General features: G+C 60.8%; 1 protein-coding gene and 1 long non-coding RNA gene across 2 annotated transcripts; both read right to left on the reverse strand.

Moving 5' to 3' along the window:
* Nucleotides 1–3,858: 3,858 nt before the first annotated feature.
* NPTXR (neuronal pentraxin receptor) lies at nucleotides 3,859–14,538 on the reverse strand. The gene is given in 7 exon segments (XM_052789397.1): nucleotides 3,859–5,634; nucleotides 6,018–6,089; nucleotides 6,091–6,198; nucleotides 6,523–6,767; nucleotides 6,882–7,104; nucleotides 13,869–14,345; nucleotides 14,347–14,538. Coding segments are annotated over 7 exon segments (1,434 nt in total). The 5' UTR covers nucleotides 14,431–14,538; the 3' UTR covers nucleotides 3,859–5,409.
* On the reverse strand, nucleotides 8,763–10,665 carry LOC128142821 (uncharacterized). Its single transcript, XR_008235517.1, has 2 exons — nucleotides 9,631–10,665; nucleotides 8,763–9,112 (listed from the first exon to the last, which is right to left on the reverse strand). It is a non-coding gene; the product is annotated as an uncharacterized LOC128142821 (long non-coding RNA).
* Nucleotides 14,539–18,318: the final 3,780 nt, after the last annotated feature.

Consider the following 18,318-nt stretch of genomic DNA (forward strand, 5'->3'; position numbering starts at 1 on the left):
TACAGCACCGCAAGTTGGTCAAAGCCTTGTTGGGCCAACACAGCAAACATGTACCAGTCCCTTAGCTGCTAGTGCAGTGCAAAAGGCAGATACACGGCTGGCTTCACATCACCTGGTCTTTAGTTTCCATATTGAGTGACAAGGTGCCTGTCTGTAGGTGAAGACGAGTCCAGAGCAAGGGTCTGATTCGCCCCTCTGGATCTGTAAGGAGCTGTAATCGTTGTTGTACTCTGGCTGGTCCTTTCTTATCTGCCACTGATCACAGATGGAAACCGTTTCAGCCTTTTGCCTTTGGCAGCCGTGGTGAAATGCGTTAAAACAAAGAAGTGCCGTTTGCCACCTGATGTTAGATTGTGTTGTACTGCTTAGCTAAGAAACAGAAATGTAACCGCTGACTGCAAAATATGGAGATATATAATATACATACTGCCCCATGCTTGCTTTTAGCCATCTCCATTGTTGATGGTAGGAGGAGACCGGACAGCAGGCTGGCTCTTCATCAGGTGGAGGGCACCCACAGACTTTTCTTGGCTTCTGGCCAGGTTTTGGGACTTCCCCATCGTCCCCGTGGGCACAGACCCTGCTGTGCCCCCTCTCCTCTCTGCGATAAAGCAGGGGGGCTCGAGATTGCTGTCAGCCACAGCCCAGGGGCTAGGCACTGCTCCACACTGCCTTGGGTAGTACCAGAGAGCCCAGGCTGGGGACTTGGGGCACGCTGAAGTCCATCCCATAGCTGCCCCAGGGTGGGTAAGCTCTCTGGAGGCAGGAGGAGCCCTTAGGAGGCCCCGTGGAGAAGCTGAAGCCACGTTTCATTGGGATCAGAGCCCCACCATGTTGCGTTGAGCTGAGGGAAGGCAGAGACGGGGATGCTGGTGTGTGGGGAACGGGCAGCAGCCAAAAGCAGCCCGGCCCTCTGCTCCAGAGGAGAGCGCAACCTGCTTTGGGACAGCCGGATCCCCTGGTCTGCTGGTCAAGGCGATGCTCCACGTGTGCTCCCATAGCTACTACCTCTAGTAACTGCTGCTGCTGCAGCACTAGCAGCCGTGCGGGGGCCATTCCCGTGCCAGATGCTCTGGAAGCACGGCGCGTTCCCCGTGCAAGTGCTGCACGAGTCTTAATGAGCCTTCCTGGGGAGGGAGCGGAGGAGGCTCGCGGCAGGACGGAGAGGCGCAGGAAGGCAATTAAAGGCAGCCCCCCCATTGCTAGGGCAGCTCGGGTAATGGGGGCTTCGGAAGTGTCACCTCCGGGGGACAAAGCATGGCCTGGGTTGACCTGGTTTGAAGGGACCGGGAGGTTGACACGCCGCAGGGAGCCGTGTCCCGTGAGCCCAAAGCTGAGGCTGCAGGTGTCGGGGAGCACAGGAGCTCCCTGAAGCCCACCCCGAGGTGGGGGTCCCAGGGCTGCCCCTGTTCCCAGGGAGGCAGAGCCTGCACGGTGGGTGGTGCCCTCCGGAAAGCCAGGCAGGGGCTGGAGGGGTTCAGGAATTGCAGCGTTTTTCTTTTCAAACCCGATAATTAATAGCCATCAGGCCTGAAGGTTTCCCGTTGCCATGTTTGACCTGGTCTTTGCTGCAGGACAAAGCCCTTTGCAGGGGCAGAGGAGTGGGTTGAGTCTGGCTAAGCCCTTGGCCCGCGGAAAGCCTTGCAGCAGCGAGTCCTGCGGATTAGGAAGGGAAATGGCAGGCCCTTTCTTCCCCTTGAAGCATGTTAATTGCCCCTTGGCGGGGAGATAGAGGAGACCATGTGGGGGGGTATCCATCCCATCCACCTGCCTCCCCTGCCATCTCCTCTTGTGCCAGTCCCTGCCGAACTGCCATAGCCCGACGGTGTCCCTGCCTCTTGGGTTTCCTCCATTTCCTTCCCTCTTCCCCCCTGCCCCTCCGCATCTCAGGTATTCGGACACAACGCAGCATCCCAGCTGAGCACACCTACCCCTTCTTCGCACCATTAAAATTTTCCTTCTTTAACCCCCCCCCCCCAAGGGTGACTGTTGTTCTGCGTCTCTTCTGCATGTGACGTGTTTTCCAACCAGCTGCCCTCAGAGAGATGCAGGGCTTCTCCTGAGTGCTCCTGGTTAATTTAGAAGCAAGCAATATGTGTAAGTCATTGTAATTACTCCTTCCAGCCAGCAACGCCATTGAGTTGTTGTCTCCTCCACCTTTTAAGCCCTGTTGCAGGTTTGCAGCTCTTGAAAGGCTCAGCTTACCAAAAATAAATGGTCCCGTCTTGCTTTCCTCCTCCCTAGATGGGTGAGAAGCAGCCGCCACTTCCTGCAGAGAGCCAGGGCAGGATGGAAATCAAATATTTATTCCTACTCTTGATTTTCTGTCTCCCAATGAGTTTCCAATCTCTCCGTAATGCCTTCAGTTCCTGAAGAGCCTTATACAGAGGCGTTTGCTGTAAGCTTTTAAAATGTCTGGATAAATTATATCAAGTTTTCCCGCATCCCCCCCTGGTCTGTCCAGCTGGCTGTGAACCTCTGCGGGGAGAGGAGGTCGCCCTGCAGAAGCTGTGCCGCCGGGCTCCCCCCTTTCTCCCATCCCAGGAGTGACAGATCCACACGTCCCGGGGACACGGCTGGAGTCGGGATCGCACCGGCATTGTCTGGCGAGGAGGCGGAGGGCAGCACCGACGTCCCTGCCCGAGCGTGCCCCGGTGCCCCCTTTGTTTCTGCTTTTCTGAGCGGGGGTTACACAGATTTCGGCGTGGGATGGGTTTCCGGGCTCTGGAGGAGACGGGTTTTGTGCCAATAGCCTAGAGCAGCGGCCAGGCTGTTTCCATCCTTGTTCATCCTCCCGCATGTCTTCTGCCTTGGCTGGCAGCCCCAAAAGCCACCCTCGCAGGGCTCCTGCAGTTTTAATAGGAGGGTCTCCTGGACCAGTTCCCCCCCCATTTCACCTCCTAAGTCTGTGACCCCTAGCAATGGTTTTGGACATTTCCTCCTCTAAAAAGTGCTGTCCTTCCTAATTATGCTGCTGTTATTTGGGTGCAGGAGCAGAGGTCACGTGTTGAGCCCCTCCTGTTAGTGATGTGGGGGTGAGCCTCCAGCTCAGCAAAGCCCTTAAGTGTATGCTCCAGCTGATGTACTCAAAGTTATTTTTTTCTTCAAAAAACTCTGAACTTTTGAGGAGATGTGCTGAAGGACTGAAGGTGAGAGCCCCAGGCTTTGTTTTACAGTATTAAATACCCTCCAGAAGGAGAAGCGGGAGCTGGGGGGGACGATCCTGACTCAGCCAGGAGACCCCCACCGGCACGCCAGCGATGGCAGGGCCCTGGGGAAAACTGGGTCCTCCAGCTTTATGCTCTGTTTTCCCCAAATATTGGTGAGGGTGTGTCTTTCCTAGGAGGGACAGGACCCACTGAGGGGCAAAAGCATCGTGCAGACCTGGCCGGGGGTTGCTCGAGAACAGGCAGTTCCAAGAGCTGTGTTGAGGGTGAACTGGCTTGTGCCTAGCTAGGTCAGGAGCTCATTACTAGTACTTAATTAGATTTATACCTGATGTGAGCTCCTCGCCATCACGGTCTGACCTGGAGGCTGTGATTTCCCACTGGTTTCTGCTTCCCCATTGTCGGCACAGGGGGTTCCTCCTCCATGGAGAGGTGCTTCCCCCAACCCCTTAGCAGCAACCTGTACCCCATGGAGCTTCACGACGGGGTAGATGAGGGATGCCCAAACCGTGACACCGCCCCCCCCGCCCCGGGGGCAACGATACCCAGACCCTTGTGATGATATTTCTGTAATCGCAGCTGCAGGCCCGGCCGTCTCCCTCCAGGGATGCCACCCTGAGCATCCCGGGGAAGGACACCTCGGTTTGGGCCGGCCGGTCCCCTCAGCGACCTCGCACGCCCCACGGGAGGCTCGAACAGAAAACGTCACGTTTATTGTTCACGATCAGCTTTACAAAAGAAACGTCCCAACATGTGTGCGCGTCAGGGGCCCCTTTCACGAACGTGCATTAGAGAAAGCGAGCGAGGAAAGGGGGGGGGGCAGCTCGGTGGGGTGCACGAAGGTCACGGCGTTTCCCACTTGGCACAAGGGCTGCGCCCCATCCCTGCCATGTCCCCCCTGGGTGGGCTGAGCCGCCCCACCACCGGTGGGGACCCTGGGGGGGGGGGGGGGTGATGCTGGGTGGTGGGGCTGTCCCCCCTGCCCGCTTCACACACACACCCCCCCCCGGGCACGGGGGCAGCCGTCGCCAAAATCACAAAGTGGGACTTGGGGTAGGGGGGAGCACTGGAAGCTGGACACCGCATTGAGCAACCATGAGACCCCCAAAATACACCCCCCCCCCCCCCCGCAACACACACACACACACACACACACACTCACTGATGTGTCAAGACGTTGGTGACCACGCAGCGTGGAAACAGCGTATTCTCAGGCACTCCACAGGGAAAATACCAGCCCACCCCATCGCCCTCCCAGTTCCAAGGCCAGCGGTGGCCCTGTCCCTGGCCAGGAGCAGCTCAAAGCAGGGGACCCAGGTGGAGGCAAGGGCAGCAACCCAATCCAGCGCCCAAAAGGCCAGGGGATGGATGGCAGGACTCCTGCAGCCACCATCATCCTCTGTCTCTTTTTTTTTTTTCCTTGCTTTCGCTCCCTTCAATGGCAGTGCTGTACTCCTTCCCCCTCGGCCAGGGCTGGAGGAGATGCTTTGCCCCTTCCTCCCCTGTTTCTTCAGCGGCCGACCGACCCCCCCCCAGTTTGGGTGGGGGGCCTGCTCTGCTTCCCTCTGCCTCAAAAGCCTGACTCCCCTCGGGCAGCCCTGCTCGAACAGGCAGTGGAGGCAGGGGAAGGGGGATGTGCTGCCCTGCCAACCCTCCGCCATCCTCCTTCGGCCCTCCCCGGGGCTTTTCCTGCAGGGAGGCAGGAGAAGAGGGGATGGAGCCGGAGGGGAAGATGCTCCCAGCCGAGCCTTTGGGTTCATTTGGAGTACGGGCTCACAAAACCAGATAGCGGAGCACTAGAAATAACTAAGGAAAGAGGAAATAACTAAGGAAAGGGGATGTGCTCAGGGGATGCCCACACGCTGGCATCCCACCGAGGCTGGACCACGCTTGGGGTGGAGGGAGGGCTCCTTCCCACTGCCCGTTGGGGCTGATAAGGCAGGGACCCTCACCGTACCGGAGATGCCTGCGGGTACGGCAAGGTCCTCCCGAAACAGAAGTGGGGCAAGGCGAGACCCGAGGGCAGACGTGCCGGGAGGGTGGGACAAGCCGTGCCCCTGGCACAGGAGCAAGAGGGAGGCTGCTGGGGCCCCCCCATCCCTCCCAGGACGCCAGTGCGGGGGGTTTGAGCATGGCCCTGGCGTGATGGCGAGGCTCGGCGGTCTGGGAGGGGAGAAGGGGGCTTCCCTGTTTCGGGGCTGCCACCGGGCTCCTTGGCACTGGGGAGGGGGCTAGGGGTCGCTCATGCCTTCCTCCCTTCCTCGCAGGCGGCAAAGCCCCCCTTGCTGGCACCCCCGAAGACCTCCACCGCCTGGTCGTCCCACTGGATCACGTTGCCTTGGAGGTGGGAGGTGCAGTTGGCCAAACCCAGGATCTCCGCTGGCGCCAGCATGTGGTCCCACACGCTGAACTGCGCCAGCTCCCCCACAAAGGCCTGCGTGGCATCAAAGCGGCCGCCCAGCGTGTCCTGGGAAAGAGCGGGAGAGGGGATGGGACAGGAGAAGGAACACGCATCCAGTGGGCAAACAGGGCAAGACGGAGAAGGAGAAGTTTGGGGAGAAGTGGAGCGAGATGCCCGAAGGCAAGGAGGGGAGGGGATGGATGCGTGGTGGAGATGCAAGACGACAAGGCGGGGGAGCAAATGGAGGACAGAGGGGTAGGGAGAGGGAAGAGGAGAAGAAAATGAACACATGCGGCCGCACGGATGTCAGATGAGCAGGCAGGAGAGCCCCTCGCCCAAGCTGCCAGCATGCCACGCTGAGCGCTCCTGCCCACGCCACACTCGCCCCGTTTCGGCTTGGCGCCGGAGCGATGCGAACCGGTGGTTTTTGGTGCCAGGCTGGCACGTACCTGCTCCTGGCCCAGGATGACGATGCCCTGGGGCTTGATGGCATGCCAGGACGCCAGGTTCTCGCCGGCACCCCCGCTGCTCGCCGTCCTGGTACGCCGACCACTTGCCGTCCCGGGTGGTCCACGCCACGCAGACGTGGTGCCAGGCCTTGTCCTTCAGGCTCAGCGGCAGCTGGGCAACCTTCGTGAGAGGAGCAAGAGCCTGGTGCTCGGTGGGAGTGCTGGGGGACCCCGGTGTCCCCCCAGCCCCTCGCAGAGCAAGTGCTGCACCCCCACGGCGGCGGCACCCCAAATTCTAGACATCCCGATGCGCTGCTTCTCCCTCTCAACCCCCTCCCCGGCGAGCCATCCTCCCCATCCTCCTGCATTCCCCCTCCACCCTGGGCCCCTTCCTCCCAGCTCCCCCACACCGGTACCCCCAGGAGCATCATTTCCCCGGGGGGTTGAAGCAGGGGAGATGAGGGCAGGGGCTTCCCTCCTGTCCCCCCCCCGCCGCTGGGCTGACCTTGTCATTGATGAGCAGCTCCAGCGGGTTGGTGCCCCACTCCAGCAGCACGATCTCATTAGCTTGGCTTGGGACGGAGTAGGAGAAAGGGGTGCCGAGCCCCGCCAGGGCCTTGGACTTCAGCCACATGCAGATGGTGAAGGCGTAGAGCTCCGGCAGACTCTTCTTCATGCGGGCATACATGTAGTTGTTCTGCACCGGGATGGTCACCTTGAAGGCATCAGGAGGGCTGTAGCCTGGCGGTCCTGCGTGCCGAGGATGGGGAGGAGAGCGGAGGGTCAGCACCCATCGTTGGGATGAGGGTGGCTTGTCCCGGGACCCCCCCTGTGTCACCTCCGTCCCCGTCGGGCAGGACTCACCATGCTCCAGCTCCTTCACCCGGTTCTGGAGGGAGTTCAGCTCCTTCTCGATGTCGTGCTGCTGCTGGCTGTGGTCAGTGCTGGCGGCCTGGCGCTCCTTCTGCAGGGTCAGGATCTTGGAGAGGAGCTGCTCCTCCAGCTGCTCCATCTTGGTGTGGAGGGCATCGCGGGCGAGCGCTGGGGCGGTGGGCGACGAGCCGTTGGTGCGGGCTGGCAGCTCCTGCTGTACTCAGTGGCAGCCGCAACAGGGGAAGAAAGGAGGAAGAAAAGAGAAAATTCAGCGCGGTGTCACTGTTAAAGGTTAAATAAGGACATGCCCAGTCTGCACCACCACGGGGAGCGCTGGGACCACAACCCCGCATCTGCAGCAGGCTCTTCCCCAAGAGCCTCCAGCTGACTTTGTACCTCCCCTCTCAGACCCCCCATTGAGTTCGTTACTGTGAAATGAAGCTTGACTGCTCCTAATGACTTTCTGCTGCTTCAGAGACAGAGCAAGGGTGGGATGCACGGGCCCTCAGGTCATCCCTTGGCTCTGGTCCCACAGGCAGCCTCCCACGAGGAGGGGACAACACGGGAAGGAGCTTGGAGCTCCCCTTCCCCACCGCACGTGAGGCTGCTTTGCCATGGCCAGCACGTTAACGGGGCTGTAATCCTCTTAGCCCAGCTCAGACGGCATGCGGGGGTGCGTGCACTCACGCCAGGTCAGGCAGGTAGCTCTCCATAAGCATTAGCCAGCCTCTCCCGGGCCATCGGGATGCCACAGAGAAGTGGGGCCAGCGGTAGGTCCTCCGGTCCTCAAGACGTGACCCATCACTTGAGGATATCGAGCGCGTCTTGTCCCATCAGGGTTAAAACCCACACCAAAATTCTTCCCTTGGCTGATCCAAAACCGACCACCTGGCAAGGATGCTCCCAGCCACTACTGCACCCTGCAAAGACCCCAGATCCCACCTCACTGGGAGATCCCATCCTGGCTGGAAGAGAGAAGGTGGCCCTTTGCCATGCTCCTGGGGTTTCTCCATAAATAGCAGCTCTCTCCCTTCTCCACATACTTGGGACATTACGCTCTCTGCCATGGGCTTGGAAAGATGGTGACCACCTTTTCCACACTGCCAGACCTTCCTGAAGGTGCCGGAGCAGCCGTGGTGGCCCCTGCCAGAAAAAAGGTGGGACACAGGGTGATGCCATCCCTGCTGATCTGGACAGGACCCCCCCGGCCTTGGAGCTGGCCTGGAGGAGGTCACCACACTCATCTATGATTGTGGCTTCCAGCTTTTTCTTCTTCCCTATATCCCACTTTTTCAGGATGGACAGGACCTAATGATCATGCACACAAAGGTGAAGGGGGGGGGGATGCCCGCCGATGTCACCCCCAGATCTTTGCTGTCCATCATGAACAACAGAGGGAAGGGGAAGGCTGGAGGAAAGTTGGGTTTGGCCGGGCAGGATGCAGCCTTGGTGGATGGGAACAGCAGGGAGAGGGAGAGCAAGAAGATGGTGTTGGTGTGAGCACAAATGGCCCCACACCGGGCAGCAACATGCTCAGGCTGCAAATAAGAGGGAGGGTGCAATGCCCTGGTGTCTGGAAGAGCCTCCAGCAGGGTCTGCTGGGGTAAACCCACAGGTTTTGCAAGAAAAACCAATGCAGAGAACCAAGACCAAGCAAGAAAAGAAAGGTGGTGCAGGGGACATCTGCCAGCCTTGACCAAACACCAGCTCTCACTGCCGGCTTGCTCTGGCAGTGCTGGGATGCTCTCATGGAGAGCAAAACCTCTCTGGGAAGGGAAGAGCGGCCAGCAAAGGGCATCCTACCTTTGGTCTCCATAAAACAGGGCGGGATTTAGCCGATGGGGAAGGGGCTTTAGCCATTTTTTTGCGGGGGGAGGAGGGTTGGTCTTGGGGACCCACTGGTGCAGCTGGCTGAAAGGCAGGGGAGGGATGGCGGGAGGGAAGGAAAGGTTAATTCTCATTCTCCTGGCAGGGATAATTCCCACCCGGGGCTGCCCACGCTCATATCCAAGCAGAGCCGGCTGTGTTGGTGGGGGCAGTGCAGGTGGGATGGGGGTCGCCTTCGCCTCTTCGTCCGCATCCCGCGGGCTCCGAGAGCTTTTCTCATCCCTTCAGGCCGCCTGGCTGCGGCGGAGGCTGGCACGCTCCTGTCTGCCGCACGCTTTTGATTGCTCGAGCTGCAGGTTTGGAGCCTACATCCCTGCTTTCATGCACGGCTCCATCTGTTAATGACGAAAAAAGAAAAGGCTGGGAGCTTTTGTCGCTCTCGCTAGCCCCCGATAGCCTGCCCTACATTATTCAATAGTGACTGAGCGCTTTTTTTTTTTTCCTCCCCCTTCCTCCTGCTTTTCTCCCTGCTGCTATTTTCTTCCCTCTGTAACTTTTCTCCCTATAGGTTTTTCATTTCTCTGGCTTCAGACCGTCTCCTCCTGATGCTCCCCTCCATGCACACACATGCTGTCTCTCCCCTTTTCCTCAATTCCTTCCCCTTTCCTGGTTTTTTCCCCCCTCCATCCCTCTCTCCAGCTCTCCCCGGCCCCTCCAGCCCAGCAGCTGGGGCACCGACAGCCGGACCCACGCAGCCGGCTGAACCACCGCCGACCCCATCTTCCTCCTGGCAAGGGATGGAGCCGGTACCCTCACCCGGCAGAGTTTGGGGGCCACCCATCATCCCAGGAGCATCCCAGCAGACACCATCCCCATCCCCGCAACCAGACCACGACGGGACAAGAGACCAGACCTCCCCATCCCACCCCACCGCAGCTGGGATGTGCCGGGTGGTCCCTCCAATGCCAAGTTGGGCTGCATCCCCTAACCATCCTCCTCATCTCCGAGCTGCCGCTTGAGCATCTTTCTCCCAAATCAAATTATTTGCCAAATTATTAATGCTAGCTGTGCAGCTGTTATCTACCAGTGACCTTTGGGGAGGGGAGAGGCGGGGGGGAAGCGCCTTCTCCCCGGCTGTTCGGCAGGCACCCGGCTTCCCATCTGCTGCTGCGCAGGCAGCAGGGGAGTGGGCAGCGGGTGCGGGGGAGGCTCGCTCGATGCTTTTTGGCCATCAGAGCCAGCAAAAAAAAAAAAGATTGAAAGATGCCAGGTAATATTAATCATGTTAAATGTCAGTGGCTGGCAGGGGGGTGGGGAGGGGGAGGCGGGGGGCCATGGGGGCCACATCGGCATGCGCTCGCTCGGGTTGTAGCCCTTGGTCAGCAAATGCACTTTGATTTATGTAAGGAGATCAGAGCCTCATTTACTAATGCACCGGCAAATCTGGGCCCCGCTGCTCCCTGTCGGCTGCCGGCATGTGAATGCCCACCTTAGCTGCTGAGCCGGGGCAGGCAGGACTGCGGGATGATGCTGACGGGAGGATGTCCCGGCACATCCCGGGGGTCATGGTGCTGAGCTGGGTGTGCACACACAGTGGCTCCATCCCCTTCCCCGGACCCATGAATCCTCCCCGCATCGGCTCACGTCATCAGGATGCTCACTGCCATGGGAAGGCACACCCACCATGCCAGCTTTTTTGGGACCCTGCCACCTTTTCAGAACCAGGCAGGAGCTCGGGGGTCATTAAACTCCAGGAGGGACCACCCGAGGTAGAGGACAAGCAGGGATGCATCAGCCTTTCCCTCCTCCTCACAAGAGGAGAGCTCGCCGCTGCTCCCGTCCCCCTCGAACCTCGCTTGGGGCTGTCACGATTTGGGGGTCTCCATCTCCGCTCTGCTGGACATGGAAGGCAGCCAGCTCACTTCCATTCCCATGTCCATACCCGAGGGTCTCCTACCAGCAGCCAGGCTGGCACGGCTGCATGCTGGCTGAGGAGCAAACAGGCTGTTACAGCCTTGCTGAGGTCAGGTCTGTCAGGCTGTCCCCCCCCACCTGCTCGGCTCCCCTCCGAGGGACGATGGGGACAAGGGCGGCATCTGCACCCCGGCACAGCCCATGGGGTTGAGGCGATTCCCTCCCCCCCCCTCCAAAACCGCTCCGTTTCCATTTACAGCAGTAATTAAAAGCGTGGAAAAGCAGCATCTGGGCCCCCCAGCTCTGCGTGCCAAGATGCACCCGAGCATACGGACATGAGTACGTGTGGAGAGCAGGGGGGGACACACACCCCTCAAAACCGGGAGAAAAAAACTCAGCCAGGCTGCTGCGCACGAGGAAAAGACGAGCGATGCCTTGGGGGGGGTTGGAGGAGGTAAGGGAAGATGTCCCCGTGCGAACACCGTGCTGGTGCTTGCCTGTCCCCATCAAAACAATGAAGGGCAAAGAGCGAGCCCATGGGGGCCCTCCCTGCATCCCCCCCCTCGCCACCATGCTGCCACAACTAAGAATCAAATGACTTAATAGGTTTTTCGGCGCATCGATAAATCTTGTTATGCCTTACAGCTGGGGCTGAGAGCATCCAGATTAGATCAGCGATCTTCTGCCAGCCCCCTCCCTGCAATCCCAGCTCCGGAGCCTCCAGCAGTAATCCCTGCCAGCAAACTTGCTGCCTGTTGGGAGATGCCCTAGGATGCAGCCTTCCTGGGGGGGGGGGTGTCCCAGCATTTTCTGTCATCCCTCTCCCGAGACTAAGCCCCCCGCCGGGCTTCGCCAGGGTTTTCTCTCCTTCATTCCCTCCCGCCAGATTTCGCAGAACCTCCAGCACGCTGTCAGTCATCCCGGGACCGTCCTCATCCAGATCACCTTCCAGGGTGATCGCTGCCTCCCTTTAGGAGAGCTGCTGGGGCCGGGGGTGCCCCCCATGCCATGGGGTACCCCAGGAAGGTTCCCAGGCCTGACCGATGGAACTGCGTGGGATGGAGCGATGCAAGCACCCTGTCATCAAGTTTCAGGGTGTCTGCTCATACACGGAGGGGCAAAGGCAAGCCGGGGAGGGGAGCACGGGCAGCCCTCGCCTTCACGGCCGAGGTACGACCCCACGGCTCGACCGTCACCGGGCCGGCCCCGGGCAGCATGTTACGGCAGGCTGAAGCCAGGACAGCCGAAATCCAGCCCCCCTGTGACATGCTGCCCTATTTCTTGAGCCTGCAGGGCTCGCCGAGCTGCGGGGTGCCGCATCTCCCCTGCCGAGCACCCTTGGGACCCTCAGGTCCCCGGCAGCACAAAAGGGAACATTTTTGCCGACGCTTGTCTTCCTCATCAGTATGTGTGTGTGCACACGAGCCTTGACCCAGCATCACTTCAGGCTCCCCGGGTGCACGGGAGAGCCTCCTCCAGCCCTTGGGAGCTTCACCCTCCTCCACCCCAAACCTCCTGCGATCGCCAGAAGCCCCAGGAGAGGGGCCAGGGCAGCTCACGGGTGACACAGCCCCTCAGGGAGCGGGGAGAGTGTGACCAGAGAGCAGCTAAAGGCCTGATGCTCCCTGAGGTTCAAACTGATGTGCCGGGCACTGTCCCACCATGCATCACCTGGTCCTCGTGCACACATATCTGTGTGTGCAGGGGCTTATTTTTTCCCCTCCCCATTATCTCTGGGTGAGCACATCTGCTGTCTGCACATGCATTTCTTAGCTCTTTTGTAGGATCCCACCTGTGGGAATCTGTCTGTTTGGGGCTGCAGGGGGTTTTGGGGGTGGCTCTGTCCTCCCTTTGGCTGCATGGGGCTCCAGGCATTGTGCTCAGCCATCCCTCACTCCCCACACGTGCCTTTCTGTGTGTTTTTGTGCTTGTGTATGCATTACCCTGGCAGCTCACAGGTGCTTCCTCCAGTCTCCAGCTCTTTCCCTTGGCGTGTGCCTGTGTTTACTTGCCTTTCCCCGTCTTTCTATCTCCGTTCATATCTCCATCCATCACCATAACCCTCTCTCTCAGCCTCATTTCTCAGCCCGTGACCTCAGTGGCTCTGAATTTTCCCCCCGTGGCCTGCTGCTACTGCACCCACATGGCTGTAGAGAGGGGGGGCAGAAGGGCAAAGCTGGGGAGAGGGACACCATGGGGTGCTGCCTGATCCCCCCTGCCCCAGCTCCACGCACGCTCCAGGGAGGAATGGAGAGGGGCAACAGGGAACGAAACGGGAAGATGAGGACATTGAGGACTTGCAGGAGACTCCTTGCAGGTGGCTCTGGCCCCCACCAGACCTCAGGGGACAACACAACCCCCAGAAAAGATGGAGCATCTGGAGCAAACCCCCCAGGGAAACCAGACAACTCCCCTCTGGCAGCTCTCGTGTGCCCAAACGACTGCCCCGGCCGTACCCTGCAAAGCCTGCCGAGGTCCGTGTGACTGCTGAGCCCACGTCAACCCAAATAAATCGACACACACGTGCACACTGTGAGGGGTCCCATTGCAGGCATCGTGGTAGAACCTTTGGTGCTGCTGGCTCGCGGACGGGCCAGGGCTGAGCCTGCCGGGCACACACTGCCGGGCTGCTACAGAGTGGGAACAAGGGCTCCGCATCCCAAGTGCCAACAGCCCGATGCCACTGTGATGGGCACGGCGAGCGGCTCCAGCTGCCCCCTTCTCCCTACAGCTCCTAGGAACTGTGCGGGGAAGAGGTGCTGGGCTCCGAGTAGGTAGCACCGGCACTTTACTTTGTGAGAAGTTCCATTCACAACCGCGACGGCGTCAGATGGGATTTACCTTTCTGCTAAAGGGCAGGATTTGGCCCTGAGCTGACAACCAGCTCCGGTGGAGGCCTTGGTGGGTGCTACAGGGTGAGCGAGGTGTCCTATCTGGGTGCAGACCGGGGCGGGGGGGGGGGGGAGGAGGACAGCCCCAGCCCCTTGGGACCACCCTGCATGGAGGGAAGAGAGGGGGGCTGAGGGCGAGCCCCCTGCCCCTGGGCAGAGACCTCGAGGAAGAGCGGTGCAAGGACAACCTTCCCGAAGCCTCGCGAGGGGGACGAGCTGTTTGGGGGGGGGGGGGGGGGAAGGATGCAGGCCTGGGGCATGGCATGTGTGGGAGCACCCCCGGACCCCTGGGAGCATCTTTCCCCCGGGAGCATCCCTCCCCGCTCCCCCAGCCCATCCCTCGCACCTCGATCCGGTCGATGCGGTTCTGGAGGGCACGGACAGCCTCTTCCAGCTCCCGGACGGCGGGGGGCTCGGCGGGGGGGTGACCCATAGTGCCGGGACGCGGAGCAGCGCGGAGCCCGGCGGCGGGGGGGGCGGTTCGCAGCCCCCCCTCACAGCGGCTGAGCTTGCCGGTGAGCTCCCGGATGGTCTCCTGATCCATCCGGATCCTTTCGTTCTGCTCCAGCGCCGTACGGCGCAGCTGGGCCGCCGCGCTCCGCAACGCCAGCAGCTCTTCGGGACCGGGACCGGGGCCGGTAACAGGGCATTCGGCGCTTAACGGCGTGCAGACGAAACGGCTGAAGAGCGGCGGAGGCGGCGGCCCCCCCGGTAAACGAGGCCCGGCGCTGGCCAGAGCCTCGGCGGGGCCGTGCAGAGCTCCCAGCCCCTTGTCGGCGGCGGGCAGGAGCGCGGCGGCGGCCGAGTCATTGTCGGCGGCGGCGGGGGGGGGGAGCGGCGGGAGCGGCGGTCCCGGCCGGGTGGACGCTGGCGATGATGCAGATGATGGCCCCCAGGAAAGCCAGCATGCCCGCCGCCAGCAGCACCGCCAGAAACTTCAGGGTGGCAGCGGCGTGGGGGGCCCGAGCCCGCGGACGGCGAGAAAATAAAGCGGGTGGGGTGGGGGGAACGGACCGACGGACAAAGCCGGTGAGGAAGGACGGCACCGGTAACAACACCGGTGCCAGGGCCCCGGCGCGCCGCGCTTATATCTGCCGGGCGGTGCCGCACGCTCCGCCCCCCGGCCACGCCCTCCGGCCACGCCCCGGCCACGCCCCGCTCAGGGGGACCCTCCCTCCCCGACCCTCGGCATCCTCCTTCCCCGGGCTGCAAGTGCGAGGGGCCCGGGCGGTGGGAGGTGAGCGGGTAAGGGGCACCGGAGATGGGGAAGAGCGGGGGGGGACACCCCCAGCACCCTCCCGGGACCCCCGGGGACGGGGTCAGCCAAGGCTCGGGCTCGCTGAAACCAGCCCGGTGGGAGCCTCCAGCGAGGGCATGCTCCTCCGGGAGACCCCAAGGGAAGAATTTTTTTTTTTCCCCTACAAAATGCTTAGGCTGGAAGTAAAGGGCCCCTCGTTACCCTGAGGGTCAACACCTCGCAATCCGGCGTCCCCCCCGGGAGGGTCCTTCGGGCTGCCGGGGTGCCTTTCCCTCCTTGCTTTTCTCCTAAAAATTAAACCAGCAGTCTTCCAGCTCGTGGAAATGCCTCCTCCGGGAGGGCGGCTCTCCTGCTCTCCCACCCCAGGCACGACTGGTGCGGAGAGCAGCAGCGGGATGCTTCGCCCTCTGCCCCGCACGCCCACGCCATCCATTTGGGAAAGAAATACCAACATTTAATCTTCCCCTACCATCGCTTTATCCTAAACCACTCGTAAAGAAGATAATTCAGACAGCCGCTTTCTCCTGGCTCCGACAGCGCGCTCACCCATCCGACACAAGCCGTGCCGTGCCCTCTCCCCTCCGCAGGCACGCCAGGGCCTCGGCGTCGCAGCCCAGCCGAGCAAAGAGGAGCGGTGGAGGGAAAGCAAACAAAATGGATTTTAAGCTCTGCTCAGCGATGGCAGGAAATCCTTCCTAGCCAGCAGGGAAGCAGCAGCATGTGTTTTTAAAACAGCTCCAGTGCTGGATATGAAACACCAGTAAAGATTACATATTCCCAGGCGCGTTCGAGTGGATAGCAAGGGAGCCAGAGCTACAAAGGGTCCTCAGATTCAGCTTTGTGCGAGCAGGGAGCGGGATGCTGCTGGCAGGGCACGGTCACGGTCACCCTCCCTCCCCACAGAGTGCATTGCACCCCAGCCCCCAAAATCCTCACCCTGGAGCCAGCAGGAGACCTGCCTGGCTCGCAGTGCTGGGAGGCTGCGGGGAGGAAGTCGGATGGGGAGGTTTAAGGAAGAGGGGGACACGAAGGGAACCCTGAGGAGGAAAAAGGGGATGGGCATGGAGGGGGGCGAGAAGGCGGATGCGGAGGAAGCCCAGCGACAGGTATCTGGCCCCGGTGGCGAGGCCAGCCAGCGCTCCGGGCAGGTGAGTGCTTGGAGCGCTTGGACGAGCAGGCGCTGGTGCAGAACATAAAGAAAATGGAAGCCTGTGCCCGCCGGCCTCTGACCTGCCCCTTCCTAGCGGTGGCAGGGGATTGCACCCCCCAGGGTCACCCCCTGCCTGCAGTGTGCCCACCCCTGTCAGCGGCCAGGCTGTTCGAAAGGAACCCACGTGGGTGCTGGAGCAGCCCACCCTACCCCACAGCGTGCAGGTCAGGGTGGGAGGGGTGTCCTTTACCTGCAACCCTGCGAAAAATATGCCGCGCGCCTCTACAAGGCTTTTTGGGTCCCAGGCTGGGGGAAGGGATGCTGTGCCGGGGACTTCGCACTGACCCAGCCATCCAGATTTTATTGCCAAAGCCTGCAGGATTGCGGTGGCAAGGTTTATCTCTCCGGCTGACGCCGCTGTGGCAGCGAGTGGGGTGGGTGAGCCCCTCCACACCAGTCCTGACCCACTCGCCCATGCTGGGAGGTGGAAGAGTTGGGTGCTGCAGCAGGGCAGGGCTCACCGCTCCCGGGGTCCCGACCCCTCCGTCTCCCTCAGCAGGGACCACAATTTCTTCCTGGAGACAAAGAGACGGCAAAAATAGATTTTCGCAGGGGGTGATGACTCAGGCTGGTGAGTAGCCAGAGCAACCTCCCTGTCCCATGAATAACGATTCAAAGATGCTCAGTGGGCAGCCGGCTCGGCGAGGATGCCGTGATGCTGAAACCCTGCCCTCCTGTGGGCTACAGGGTGGGGAGAGGCGATGGGGGGCTTTGGGGAGCCCAGTTTTGAACAGGATTGGCGACAGAAGCTGGTTTTAACAAGAGCTCACAGATTCAGCCCAGAGGGACGGGGAGGGCGCGATTAAGGGATTTTCTTCCATTTAATAACACCCAAACGGTGTCTCGGGCTGGCAGCTGTCCTGAAGGGACGGCCGCGGGCAGGGCAAGGTGGGCCAAGGGGCTGCCTTGCCGCGGCCCCCGGGCAAGAGGGACATTTTTATGGGCTGCTGGTATGAGGGGAAGGGCACCCCCTCCTCTGAGCTGGGCAGACACGCTGCCCCCCCCCCCCATCCAACCTTCCCTGTGGGAATGAGGCAGCCTCTTGCCAGCTGAGGGAAACCCTGGTCCATTCGTGATGCTCAGGCCAGCAGGGTAGTGGGGGTGAGGAAATGGGAGAACTCTTACCTAGGGGAGATCCCCCCCCAGGGCTTTTGCCCAGCTCAGGGGTACACCCACGGCCACCCTAATGGGGCAAAAGGGCTCCTCCGCAGCTGCCACCCCATGGACCCAACCCCACCTTCTCCTTAGACCGGGACCCTTCAGCGCCCCTCACTTGGGGATCTCCATGTAGCATGAAAATCCTGGCTTCTTCTTGGATGTGTCCGGTCAAGGCTGGCGTCTGCCTCTCCAGCCTTCCTCCAGCTCCAGAAAACGCGGGTCAGAGGAGGCTTCGTGTGCTGTACTCAGGTCCAGCTGAAAGCCCGCTCCCCTCTCAGCAAAACCAGGGTGCCGGGGCAAGGGAGAGCGCGCCGGCCCCACGGGCGTTTTTGGCATGCGGCAGAGGCAAGGCGAGCCTGATGGCACGACACAAACAGCAGAACACCTTGGCCGTGCTCTGCTTCGCTGGGCAGCATTCCCTGCTCCCGGCCAGCCAAGACACGTCACTGGTGGAGAGGGCTCTCCTGTGACTTGTCGAGCCTCGGATGCTGGAGAAGCATCTCAAGCACCCCCAGCCTTGGCTCACCTTGACTCTTCCCCAGGAACCGCCAGCTCAGCCCAACTTCTCCCTCTCCAGGCAAGACCCGGATCACTGGGAGACCTGGATCAGTGTGCCGAAGGGCAGCCCCGAAGGTGTTTTGGCTCGATGGTGACAGCCCACAGCTGCACCCGGTCACTACCCCTTTCCCAGCACCCAGAAGTAGCCTTCCTGCTCCTCTCCCCTGCCTGCCCGAGGAGCAAGTGCCTCTTCACCCAAAACCCATCTGCTCGCCCCATCGCATCTCGTGCCAAGAGAGCTTCCCCACCTGAAATTTTGCTGTAACCTTTTTTTTTATATGTTTCTATAGGCGAGGGACTAATGGAGTGCATTTGGGGCTTTGATTATGCACATTAAGAGTCTTTTTCACTCTATTTCTTAGACAGCACGTCATAAAGCGCACTGAGGCAAGCATTTTGGAGTTGGGAAAAGCCCAAGGCATTTTTCAGCCACCGGGTCCTAGGTTGTGCTCGGATCTAATTTCATTTTTAAAAGAAAAGGATGCAGGAGACCCATGGGAGGTTCTCCAAAGCCATTTGGAGGAGCTCGTTCAGGTTCTGCTTGCTACAGTTTGACCTTCCCAAAGTGCCCCCCCTTCCCTCAGCATTACAGGAGAAGTCTCCCTCGTCCTT

Source organism: Harpia harpyja, chromosome 6, assembly GCF_026419915.1.
Source record: "Harpia harpyja isolate bHarHar1 chromosome 6, bHarHar1 primary haplotype, whole genome shotgun sequence".
NCBI lineage: Eukaryota > Metazoa > Chordata > Aves > Accipitriformes > Accipitridae > Harpia > Harpia harpyja.